At 35.6% G+C, this 13,732-nt stretch overlaps 1 protein-coding gene across 1 annotated transcript in view; it reads right to left on the bottom strand.

Annotated features, from left to right (window-relative positions):
- The window catches only part of wun (wunen), a 58,642-nt gene that overhangs the window by 24,199 nt on the left and 20,711 nt on the right, over positions 1–13,732 (bottom strand). The window contains exon 3 of the mRNA XM_089638836.1: positions 8,052–8,249. Within this exon, the coding sequence (XP_089494962.1) occupies positions 8,052–8,249 (198 nt within the window). The remainder of the gene's footprint in view (positions 1–8,051; positions 8,250–13,732) is intronic.

The raw sequence follows: 13,732 nt of genomic DNA, 5'->3' as shown, positions 1-13,732 counted from the left end.
TGTTCTTCTTCTGTAGTACTTCTATTGTAAGACCACAAATACAATGTTCTTCTTCTGTAGTACTTCTATACTAAGACCACAAATACAATGTTCTTCTTCTGTAGTACTTCTATACTAAGACCACATAATATACAATGTTTTCTTCTGTAGTACTTCTATACTAAGACCACAAATACAATGTTCTTCTTCTGTAGTACTTCTATACTAAGACCACAAATACAATGTTTTCTTCTGTAGTACTTCTATACTAAGACCACAAATAAACAACTGTTTTTAAATACGGGTCAATCCTCTTTAGGTCGTTAACTGGGTTAAATTCCGATGCATTCATAAACATTTAGTCATCTTTTCATGTTTCTATTATTACATTGGCAATTTGGTGTTGTTCTGGACAAGGTATTGTTAAATATATCTGTGAAGTGCTCTCAGCATAACTGTGAACAATTTTATGGAAACATGAATAACATATATAAAATGATTGGCTCTTTAACAATAGAGCGAAAGACTAATATTCTGAATAGCTTTGGTGAAAGACCCAATTGTAACATTGACATTTTTTCGGACTCACCGGCCGCATTTAAAAACAGCATCATGGCAATGATATAAACTGTTCAATGCGCATACATATCGTTTCACTTCTATAAATATACCACCACTTCTAATGCCTAAAAACACACTCACACTTAGACTACACATGTCACTCGGTAATTAGTAATTAATCAATGTTCCTACTGCAAATACGAAATTATAAGGAAACATGTTATTGGTACCCAATGTTTGTAATTAATATGTGTAATATTGTATTACTCCAATGTAATCTATGTTTCTACATATAATATTTATAATTTTTTTTATGTACTATTTTTTTTGTTTGTTTGTCTGATGATTGAACCTTCCTCCTCAGGGACTGACTAAAATAAGTAAGCCGCCATATCACTTAAGCCAAATCCTAATTGGATGGTACTAGGGAATGCAATCCCGGTATACCGGGATCCCGAAATACCGAGATCCCGCAGACATTTTGCGGGACTAATCTCGGTCGAAAATTTTGCGGGATCCCGCTGGACTGGCGGGATTACAGAGAAGCTTCTACAACTGCATCGACGTCCAGTTCTTCCACATCGGCTCATTGTGAACCTCAACCATCAACAAATAAAATCACTGACCATTTTTCAAAGGAAAACAATACCGTCGAAAAGAGGGTATCACGAATGGTGTCTAAAGATGGTTTACCATTCTGAGTTTTCTGTACCTCGTCGGATTTGCGAGAGTTTTTTAAAGCCGGGGGTTTTAACTTACGAACATCTTCTAATTCAATCAAATTAATGGTTATGAATTACGGCAAGACACTAAAAATGATGGTTATTCAAGATCTTTTAAAGCTGAAAGAGAGCAACTACAGATTTACCCTCACTTACTCTGAATTACTTCGAGTCCGGTGAATTAAAAGGCACATACCTTTAATTCACTTACAATGCGCTAATGACTATTGTGCTAACCAGCGTGGAAGCTGAACGAGCTTTTTCAGCCGCTGGCTACCTTATGTCCAATATCAGAAGCCGTATCAGATGACACAATTAATACTTTAACTTTTTTATGAAGCTATTTCCAAAATAATGTTTAATTAAACTTATGATGCTCATTGTACAAGAATATTGTTTATCGTGTGAACGTTATTATTTAAATTTAAGTTTCAGTTCAGTTTCATTTTCAGTGCCGGCAATCCGGGCGTTTATTTTATTTTCATTTGTGTACATAGATTTCTTTTACCCACCTCACTAGACAAAGTCTGTTTCGAGGCGGGTATGTTATGTAAATTTATGTCTTATCTTATTCTTTGCCAATTTATGACTTAAACTTTACCTATGTCTAACTAAAGGTATACCTATTAATAAATCATTTAAAATGTCCCAAAGAACTTGTTTTATTATAGGTATAAATTTAAAACTCTAAAAACAAGTTTGGTAGATCGAGGTATTAGGTCTTTATTATACGATTGATTAGATATCTAAGTCCTCTCTGCTGGATCCCGCAAATACCTGGATCCAGCGGGACTAAGATTGTTCAGTCCCGCAAATACCTGGATTGACATTTTCTTGCGGGATTGCATTCCCTAGATGGTACCAAGATATATTATATTTATCAACTGCTGTAAATTTTTATAATATCATCCAATTTCAGAGAAATGCGTTTGTGTGCAAGTGTGTGAGTGTCATGCATTGTCATTGACATCGAGTCAATCTGCCGAGCGTCAGTTCGATCGGATGTCGGCAAATAGGTTAATTTCCACTTCCAAGATTTCACTTCATTCATTCATTTATTTATTAATTTATTCAAGAAAACAAAATCAAAACTCAAATATATATACATATTTAAAAAAAATGACCACCATCCAGAATTATCAAAATACCATTTAAAGTGGCTTTAGCTATATTTAGTGACTAGATCAGAAAAACCAGTTTCTTCCAAACCACTGTTTTTATCCATCCCCATTCATTCCACCATGAAACATTGCCAATTGCTTACCGGCCTAAATCAAAAAACAAAAAACTTTTTGTAATGCACGCACCAATTCACTTTTCTATATTAATATTCAATTTGATTTGTCACATAGCGCTGTGTAGGTGAACGGATAAATCATCACAATGATAATTCATCACATCTTTAAAATGTTATATAAAGTCATTGAAAGTGATGAAACAAAAACTTTATTAACTGGGTTAAGTAGGTTAGGTTAGGTTAAAAAATAAAAATTTTCATCATTTCTAATGACTTTATATCACTTTTTAAGTGTGTTGAATTGTCACTGTGTTGAGTTATCATGGAACCCGCTGTGTAACAAAATCGTCACCCTCAGTTCAATGAAATCCAAAAATATAACACAGGATAAACCATGACAAATGTCGCAAAAAAAAAACAGTATCAATTACACAGCATGCAATTCACAGCCGTGACAAACTGCTGTGTCAGATGCATCCGTTTAAGATTTCTCTCACTGCTGCAGTCGTCTCATTGTCACACCGAAATAAAAATATAAGAAAGTCAAACGTCGGCCGCTATTTTCACGCCCCATAAATCTGACACAATTTCACAAGTAAAGTAAAAGTGTTTTTTTAATACGATTCGGAATGAAAGAAGGCGTTTGAAGTTATATAAAGATTTCTTTTAAGACATCCTTTAAAACAGAAATTTTTTATTTATACCACTCTAGATTCCAACATGCTAGAGCAAGCTTTTCTTACACTGTCAATAAAGGGAAACTTTATGTAGTCGAAGGGCTAAACGAGAGCATAACGCTTTTTTTAGACACTAAAAAGAAAATCCTTAGAAAGGGGTATCCTATGCATTTGTAAGAAAACTGATCTTGCCAATTAACATACATGGTGTCCGGAAACTAGTGGTACAAGCGGGAAACTGGTTCTTCTTCTTTCGTATGGGGGGGTCAGAGGGGGACATCTAGGTCTGCGAGCCAGTCTAGGGCCTCAGGCGTCGCCATGTGAACCTCATCAATCACGCCGGGGAATGAATGGAGCGGACATTCGTTGACCACATGTTCGGTGGTCTGCACCGCACCACATTCATACATTGCCGACTCTTTAAGGCTCCATCTGCGCATCATGTGGGCACAGTGGCTATTGGAGAACCTTAACCTATTGATGGCGGACCAGGTTTTGCGAGGCAATGAGAACCCAGGCTGTCCCTCGGTGGGGTCCTGTATGAGATGGGTATTTCCCACGTTGGTCGTTTGCCACTCAAATTTCCACCTATCTTCTCGAGTGAGAGGTAATCGGAGGAGTCTCTCTCCTTCCGCCCAGAAGGGCTTTCGGGACTTCAAGCGGCATGCCGGGTGGGAGACGACATCTTTGTGAAAAGATATTGCGGTTTTTTGCAGCGCCTTCTTGTATTCCCTCAGTGTTGCAATGTCTCGCCTGATGTTTGGCGTGGTTATGTTTGCAAGATAAATCTAAACTGGGAAACTGGTAAATCTCGGTCACATAGAGATCCCAAATTTTTTTTGATCTGATATTTGCCATTTTTCAAAAACTTTTTTCCTTTCTTCATCGTAAATAAAGTGTTAAAAAGTTTTGGAGTCAGCTCTACTCTTCGATACATTTTAAAACACAATAAACTGTTGATAGTATCTTCCTAGCAACAATTTTTGACCATAGAAATTCTATCTTTGGACTCGATTTAAAATTGACTCCAAAAAGTTGATTTAGATTCACCAGTTTCGCGCTTGCACCACCAGCCCATAACCTTATATATTATGACGTTCCGACTAATAAAAAAAAATTATAATTATCTAAAGCTGTTACAAGAAGTAGTTTTCTAGACCACATGTTTAATTATGTTCTAGGAATACCTACTTGAGAAATGAGTTGTAAAAAAAAAGGCATGATAAATTACAAAAACAGATTACTATTTATGTCAACTCATATTATTTTTTCTCAGAAAGTACACAATCCATCAAAACCATTTGGATAAAATGTGACAGTCCATTTTTTTGTGTTTTAAGCAATATTGGTCACTTCTCGTAATAAAAGAATTAAAATAAAAAAGTAATATAAAATAAGTAACCAAATAAAAAGTTAGTTTGGATGACCTTAGAAGCGCAGCTGCTTGGCTCTTGAACTCTGTGCAGGTTTAAAATTTGGTGAGGGCAAATAAAAAATAAATGGTAGATACTCTCATATCGCTCTGGTCGAGCCCTGCTAAGTGCTGTTACATCTATCTATAACACGTCTGTCCGGAGCACTTACCTTTTAAAAAACTCAATAATCACTGTTTTGCATAAGTTTGATAAATAACCAAATTTTCGTCAAAAATTGTACAAACCAGTACAAAAAACACAAAACTTTGCAATTACCGCGCCGCAGGGGATGGGGCGGCATTTGCGAGCCGCGGTGGGTGTGACCAGATTACAGTGGTATACATGGAGAACTGTTTTAGAAACTTGATAAAATTATCCTTCCGGTGTAATATTATTTCTGATAATTTTAGTTTTCATGTATTATGAGATAATATATCATTATTGATATGTGCGGTTTCAACGCCTTAAAGTTTCGCCGCAGGACAAAGTTTGATTTGATGAATATATTCTGGAAGACTAGAGTAAGATGCTCCCGGTACATCTTTACGAGAATTCAGGAACATATTTTAAAGAGCAACTAATTACTACAAGAAAGAACTATTTACGCCATGAAGACCAGCATTCAGAATCGAACATGGCTTGAAATGGCTGTAACCATGTTTGGTGACCAGATCTAAATAGAAAGTTATTTTCCACCTTATCCTTTCCTACCCCTTCAGCCTAAACATCATTCCCAAATTATGAATGCCTTAATCCCTGGGATCTTGCATCACGCATAAAAAAAAAATATATATATATATATTAGTACATTCACCAAAATTGGGATGTCATTGTTCCACTGGCTCCAGGCTGACGGAACTCTTGTGCGGTATAAAGTTCAAAACAATAATGCAGCAATAAAGTATGCGGTCAATAGTGCGAGACTCGATTAGTACCTACTATCGAAGATCAAACAAAATACAATATTATATAATTTAATTATCCGATATTGTAACATTTCTCCTTGTTTTTTAACTTTGTGTAAAATGTAATGTGTTGTAATTGGACACGGTCTGTTAATGAATAAATAATAATATAACAAGCAGTTAACCATAAAAAAGCGTGTGGTTTTAATTGAGCAGTAAAATCCTAACTATAAATAAATATTTACATTTATTTCCATATAAGCACGCCCATTGATTGTCTCCTGTAAAATCACAGATCACTAAACATAAATAGTTAATACTTAAAAAAAGTTTACGACGGCCAATAAAATTTTCCACCATTTTGTCTGAGAGCATTTGACTGACATTAAACAGGGTAACATAATTACATCACTTTCCATTCAATCTCCCACTAAGTGCGTCCATTAAACTTTATATTTACATAACTTAGAGGATGCAGTGCGATGTTGGATACCGTAAAGAAAGCACAGAATTAAACTAAAATAAAAAATAAAACTTAATTTTTAGGTGAATCCGGCATTGTGGAATATGCACAGTATTTTCTGTCTGGAATTTAGAGGTTAATGCAATTATTTCTAGTTTGCTAATTTATTTATTTATTTTTATTTTTATTAATTACTTTTAAAAAGAAAGACAAACATTCCCGGGTTACGAATAACCTGACAATATTTGAAAATCTCCTACTACCACCAGAGTAAGCTGAAAATGTTGCTCGTGTTGTGATGGAGGACTTAGCCAGCCGAGGAATTGAACACACTACGCCTGGGTGGGACCCAAACGCGATGTCAACTCGGCCATCGACCGTGCTTTTATATAGCGTCGAGTTCGCATCAGGTTCAACTCTTTGTAAGCCAAATGGCATTCTAAATTGGGGTACGTATGTTGCCTGTCGCGCACTGTCCATAAGCGTCACTACTGGAATCACGAGACTGATTGTCGAATTCTGAAAGAATGCTTTCATAACCTCAGTCGTAACCGAACAGTTGTTTTAGCTGTCATTTTTATATCCCGTCATTCTTTTTTGATTATTTTGTTCCTAGCATTGATCTAAAGCTAAAGCATATGCGTAGTTACAAAATTCTGACACAAGTGATGCCATGTTTAAAGTTTCAACGACGTGAGTTGAAACAAACTTGCCTGACTGGTCGCGGGAGATCGGCGTGGCCGACAAGTTTACAAAATGTTGGCAACGTGTGCCTGAACACAAACCTCCGCGCAGATATATGGCGGTAGTCGCCAAGATACTTGAATCATCAAATATGAGATACCTATAGCCTTATATGGATAAATAGATATTTCATCATTGCAGAAAGCTGATCATATCAGTGACAACTCTTCCGTACTGGGAAAACTGCAACCTTGGCATCAAAGATTGCACATTTATCTCCCATGTGCATGTTCACTGCACCATCTATCACTAAATATTGCACACTTCACACAAAAGCCACATGGGACTTTATCAGTACAAGTCGAAAATAAATATTATTAATGGACAAGCGAATTATGTTTACTGTTACTGAGTGACTGATAAAGCATAGTAAGTAGGACATAAAATAAATGTAACTTATATTAAAATGGTTATAGTAATTGCTTCCAAACATCATCTAATTCAGGCCTATGCAAACTTTTCGGCTGAAGGGTCACACTAGGAAATAAAACGGTGGGTCACAATTAAATACTACATACATATTTGTAGATACATAATAATATATTAGATACCTATTTATTATCATGAAAGGGGAATTTCAACATTCAAAATATTCTCTTTAAACAAACTATTTAACACATTCATGGACACTTGTCAGAAAATGCCAGAAAACAGAGGTTCGTGAAATATCAAATTTGTTTTGTCAATTGCATGAATATCAGTAATAAAAAAATATCGTCTTTGGGTGTGACATCGTCAAATAGAAGTGTTCGCATTGTGACACAAATGGACAGGTTACATACCACTGTAATATAAAGCTTGACTTCCAAGTCTGTTGTGTCGTATCTTGTCCCAGACTAAAAGACGTACATATATGTACGTTGTGTCTTATCACATCTCCTCTAAAACGACGTCAATAGACGTTTTACCATATCATATCACATCTCCTCTAAAACGACGTCAATAGACGTTATACCATATCATATCACATCTCCTCTAAAACGACGTCAATAAACATTGTGTCCGTGGAAATAAAACAAATGGAGCTGTTTACACCTTTCATCCATCATTTTTATAAATTCAGGGGTTAATTAAGTAGTGGAAATTCTTACAACCGCTTGTAAATGTTAATCGATGATGCTTAGACTTACCACAGATCTTGGTTTGACCAGAATTATCTCCCGGTTTAAACACGAAGATGGTCTGAAGAATGGCTGAATCAAATGTAATATGTAGGACTAATAGACACCACCGACTCCGGAGAACTTTACTACCTGGTGAAATATCACTACGGGCCGATAGTCTGAGTAATTATGGCAGCTATGCAGACAATCTCCTTATCGATAATAATAATAATATTGTGACTTACATCAAAGAAATGGGGTCGCAGCCGCCCCACGGTGTATTTGGCTATGTCGGTGGTCAGCTGCTGGCACGCCACACCAAAGCCGAACACCCCCACTACGTTGTAGGATGACCAAACCCACGGGGGGATTCGGATCCCCAGGAAGTGGTGCACCTTGTGGTTCTTCTTGCCCCGGTGGTTGATATACTCCGAAATGAACATCTGGAATTGGAACAATATTGTTTGTTAGAATGTGCACCCATTTACCGACAAACTGTCAATTTTCATATAGAAGAATGAGTCCGCTTTTACATAATACAAGTTTAGTGTTAATTACATTATTATATTAAAGAAGTACATATGCCTAAGTATAATTATTTTTTTTCAATAAGAGAGGGAAAAAATTAATCAATGTGATACAACAAATTAAAAGAAAAGAGAAAATAAGTTTAGGTAAAATAAACATTAAAAAGTAAAGTAAAAGGTAAAAATCAACATAAAATTTTTAATTTTAATCTCTACCTATTTATATAAACAATATTGTCTGTGGCGGGCGAGCTGCGTTTATATGATTTGTATATAAATTGAATAAACTGTTTTATTCCTACATTGATGAAATTAAAAGCAGGAGGAAGGTCACTGTTTACATCTGATTTTGAAAAGCTCTGAGTAAAGCCCGGGCAATGCCGGGGATTTCAGATAATATGGAGTAAATCAAAATATCAACAGAAATTAATTTATTTTCAAGCCTTCAAACCTTTGGACCGGGGGGTTTTTTTAAAATTTTTATATTAACTCCACACAGGAGGCCCTTAAGAAAATAATTTCCCTCAGGGCCTATGTCATCTTTGGGGATGCTGTGTGGAGGGTCTTATTGTGGAGAGGAGTGAACATGGGTCTTGAAGAGTCCCATGTTGTAGGAGGGAGGAAACACAGAGGCCGGCAGTTCGTTCCACAGCCGAGCTGTTGAACTTAAGAACGAATCGTAGAAGCGACCCGTTCTCATGTGACAAATGTCAACTGTGTACAAATGTTGGGCGCGCGTTTGGCGTGTATCCCGACTACGCACCAGTGCCGAAGGGATCAATGACGCTAGTTCCTCAGAGCATCTTCCATTGTAATACCGATAGAACAAGGACAGCATACCTACCTGACGCCTGTGCTCTAAAGATTGCAGTCCGTTTGTTAAGATTGGGGAATCTATCAAACGGACCGCCAGTTTCTGCACAGAGTCAAGGGTTTTTTTCAGGTATTTAGGGGCTCCGGACCAGAGATGGCTGCCAAATTCGACAGTAGGGCGCACTAAATGGGTGAATGAAATAGTTTGATTTTGATGAATCAACAAAGGAATAACTTTGGAAGTCTCGTTTTACGATTTGGTACTCGGAACATTATTAGCTTTGTTAAGTCAAGAGCACTCATAGAGCCATTCATTAATTTAAGTATCAAATCGCTTGTAGTTCTCCTACAAGATAAGTCGGTTAAATCAAGTAATTTCATAAAATTAACATATATAATTAATTTGTTCAATGGATTTGGCTTGTATGATGAACCTTAAAAGTGTTGTTGAATCCTCTTAATTTTCAATTGATATACTTAGTACGGGGACTAAATTGTGGAAAAATCCCTCAATATCCGGTTATCTCGCTGGCTAGGTTCACGCAAAGAGTGACTGATAGTGAAACGGCAAATAAAATGATTTAAAACCAATATAAACTGATAATAAAGAAAAAAATAATTGTAAGTTCCTTTAAAATAACAAATAGGAACATAACATGATTAAATCTAGAATGAAAAAAAAAAAATTATTTCCTGTGAAATTTTGTAAATGTAGGTTACTTTTATCTGTCTTTTCACCATTGATGTTTGAAAAACCACACATTTTTATTTGCCAATCCAATTGCAAAAAATGTGGCTTCATCTCGTCAAAGAGTTTGTACCTATTAACAGTGTTTACGTTGGTCTTTTATATTTATTTTCGAAAGGCGATAAAAAAACAACAAAAAATTATCATGTCATAAATATGTAACATCTTTTGACACACATGTCAGCTTCTCATACCATCTGCCATCTGTTGACAGTTAAAAATAATCATTCTGGGAAATCTTCAAACAAATTACTGGCATAAAATTATGTAGATAAACATGACAGAGAATTTATTTCATAAGTATATTGTAATTATTAAAGGAATTGCAAATTCTTAATTCTTCTTCTAATTCAAAATGTTGAAGCGATGTAACTTCATTTTATCTTTAACCAGTGGACTGCCGATGGGTCTCCGGAGAACATGCAAGCATTCTTGTTAGAATAATTTGCGAAGCGATTTTGAACTTAATGCTGCGAAAAATGTATGAAAAACAAAAGGAGCATCGTTTGGGCTAATAAAATTTTAGGTTCCACTTTTGATTTTTATGAAGGCTGAAAAACTATTTTTCTGTTTTATGCTCTGACCTTCAACAGGTTAAAATAACTCTCCAAATTCCCAATCAAAACACACCTTATAACCAGAGGCGGTTCCTTGGTACGTGCATTTGTGCATTGCACTGCTTGTCTTCAATCTCCACATAACAAATTACAACGACATCTGTGCCCCAGTGATCGATGTAAGAAATTCGTAATTCCCGTCAGGTCATTATTTGAGCTATCTTCTAGTAAAAAAATCCCGCACAAGAGCAAGCGGTAGTGCATACCCTGATATGCACAGAACCAACTTTTACCATACTACTAAAACAGCATCGGGCGGTATCGAGACAGCCCGAAGTAGCCGAAACGGTGACATGAGCGAGACAGATTACACTCTTAACGTCAAATTACTTGTTAGAGCAGTGCAGATACATAACCCATCCGTGCATTATCGAAGTGCTTTGACGGCGAGTGAATTATGCATCACTTTGATCATGCATCAATTTAATCCAATGCGTTTGGAATGGATTCGCTTAGAAATACTAATGTTCAATGTTAACGCAACAACATTAACACATTGGAACTCGTTCGCGGTGAAATCAAACGGTTTCGCTATATTTTCAACGATGAATTGAGTGTCTTTTATTTTTAAGATAATTTTGTATTATTTAATCAGTTATTTTACAAATATAACTTAGAAGATAGAATGAATTGCAGTAGGTGTTCCCATTCATTAATTTGCTCCACCTAAATTACAGACTAGGTACATTTTAAAAGTGAAATGCACTGCTGGTAATTACAGTCACGGGCCGCGTCTGCTTATAACATTTAAAGTACCAAAAGTAGAAGATATCCACACAAAAAATCAATTAGGAACATGAGTGAAAGTGGCCGTCGCAATGCTTCACCATTGTTAATGTCTTTCTTGAGCGTCTCCGATTTCTTGCACCATTCACTACTGTATAGCAAAATATTACTTTTAAAAAACTACATCACATCGACTCCGTATCTCAATCCGGTGCAGAGATATTGCGTTAAGTATTCCTCGGGCGTCCCCGACTTCTTCTATCATTTAAACAAGACATAGGGTATTAATTGTTTTAATAATCTTCCCAAAGAAATTAAAAAAATATATAAATGACATTAAAAAATCAAAGAAAAGGCTTGGAAAAATATACTTTTACTCAAACTTAGCTAATTAACTTTTTAATGAAGTAATATTCATACAACTAATATTGTGCTAATTAACTTTTCAATAGTAATTTTCATACAACTAATATTGGGCTATGTAACTTTGCAATAGAATTCATTTTCATACAACTAATATTGTGCTAATTAACTTGTTAATAGAAGAAACTAGCTGACGTGTACCAGGCGTTGCTTGGAGAATTTTTTCTACTTTCTATAACTATAATAAGCATGTATAACAGACATGCTTATTATAGTGATTATAAACAGACAGACGCGGATAGCGATTTTAGAGATTTTCAGACAAAATAAGATTACGCTATTATCTAAGTATGTCATTAACTCATTAATTTATAAAATAATACTATGTAACTAAAATATTATAACCAATCAATTTTATAAGCAGATTGTGAGTCCCAAACCAAGCACAAGAGACAGTGCCTTTTTTGGCGAGTTAACTTTGTTTTATATACCCTCCCTGTATTTATCATTTATCCTAAGCTATTACTACTGTGCATTAGTCGTGTAAAGTTTAAAACAGGCCTATTAGTAAGGCCCCTATTCTACTGTTTTTCTCATAAAAAATAAGTTTACTTTTATATGAAATAATTTATTTTTTTTAAGTCATTATTATTTTTCCCACCTTCTGTTTTGATGTGTAATATAGTGATGTAAGGTGACTTGCTAGTTGATTGTGAGTTTGGTTCCCACCTCTAGTCTGGAGCCCCTGGATTACAAAGGATTACCCTCCGTACACACAAATTCTTACAAGCTACGTGACTGTGACGCAACCACAAGTCACCTACTAATATAACGGCACTAGTTGCACTTTCACGTGCAGCCGTGGAGTTAGTACAATATCAAGTGACCCGAGCGATGAGGACAATATTGTTTTTCTCTATCTTTATTTGGTTCCATGATAACTCAACGCAGTGACAATTCAACACACTTTTAAAAAGTGATATAAAGTCATTAGAAACGATGAAAAAAATTTTTTTTTTAACCTAACCTAACCTACTTAACCCAGTTAATAAATCATTTACTAATGGAATTGCAATACGGAGAACATATTAAGCACTTGTCCGCAGCATCCTGGAATACAGCTTCATTATTTGGGCCCTTTCTGATCAAAACCATATCTTAGAAATAGAAAAAGTACAAAAAAGGTTTATGCGTTACCTGTATATGAGGGAATATACATACTATCCATTCCTGTATCCATCCTTGTTCTTAACAGGAATGCTCGATTTCAATACATTAGAAGCCCGCAGAAAAATATTTTTAGGCAAACACTTTTTTAAGTTAATCTCTGGTACAATACACAATCCGCCTATGTTGAAAGAGGTTATTTTTTATGTCCCTAAGAATTATACTCGAGGGAGATCCCATGCACTCTTATATGCTCCGAAAGCGAGGACTTCTGCCTATCAGAACGCGCCAATAAACAGAGCGACTCAACTGCTTAACGATTCTGCATTAGCCATCGACATTTTCAATGTCACCTACAGACAATTCAGTAACTATCTTATAACACATGTGACAAAATAGTAAAACTGCCTGTGTAAACCTTTTAATATGTAATCTTCTCCATGATGTATTTGGTGTATAACCGTTTCATGGAGAACATGAAAAAATAAATAAATAAAGTTTTTGTTTCACCACTTTCCATGACTTTTTATAACTTTTTAAAGATGTGATGAATTATCATTGTGATGATTTATCCGGTCACCCTTTATTTATAAGCATAAAAAACGACATAAAAGATGATTTTGAGATCACCCATACAACGAAATGAATATTAATTGTAGGGCATTCGTTGCCGCCAAGGAACATAATAATGTCAAATTGGTTTTATTCCAACTTCGATCCACACATTCTCCACTAAATCCTTTCTTACGTTTTCCGGTAAATTATAGATAAATATTTTCACACTTCCCGAACAAATTTGACATTCAAACCATTTCTGTCAAACGAGTAGTAGATGCGTATGCATCTAGCATAGCGTGCTACCAGCACTGTTAGCAACGTGCAACTGACGTAGAACCCATTGTCGACATGTCGCGTCGTGTACGAACCCTAGCAATATGACGGATACTCACGACCAACGAGTATGC

The sequence above is a fragment of the Hesperophylax consimilis genome, chromosome 13, assembly GCF_061612785.1.
Source record: "Hesperophylax consimilis isolate HC1 chromosome 13, BYU_Hcon_1.0, whole genome shotgun sequence".
Lineage (NCBI taxonomy): Eukaryota > Metazoa > Arthropoda > Insecta > Trichoptera > Limnephilidae > Hesperophylax > Hesperophylax consimilis.
This window is presented reverse-complemented; position numbering and strand designations above follow the sequence as displayed.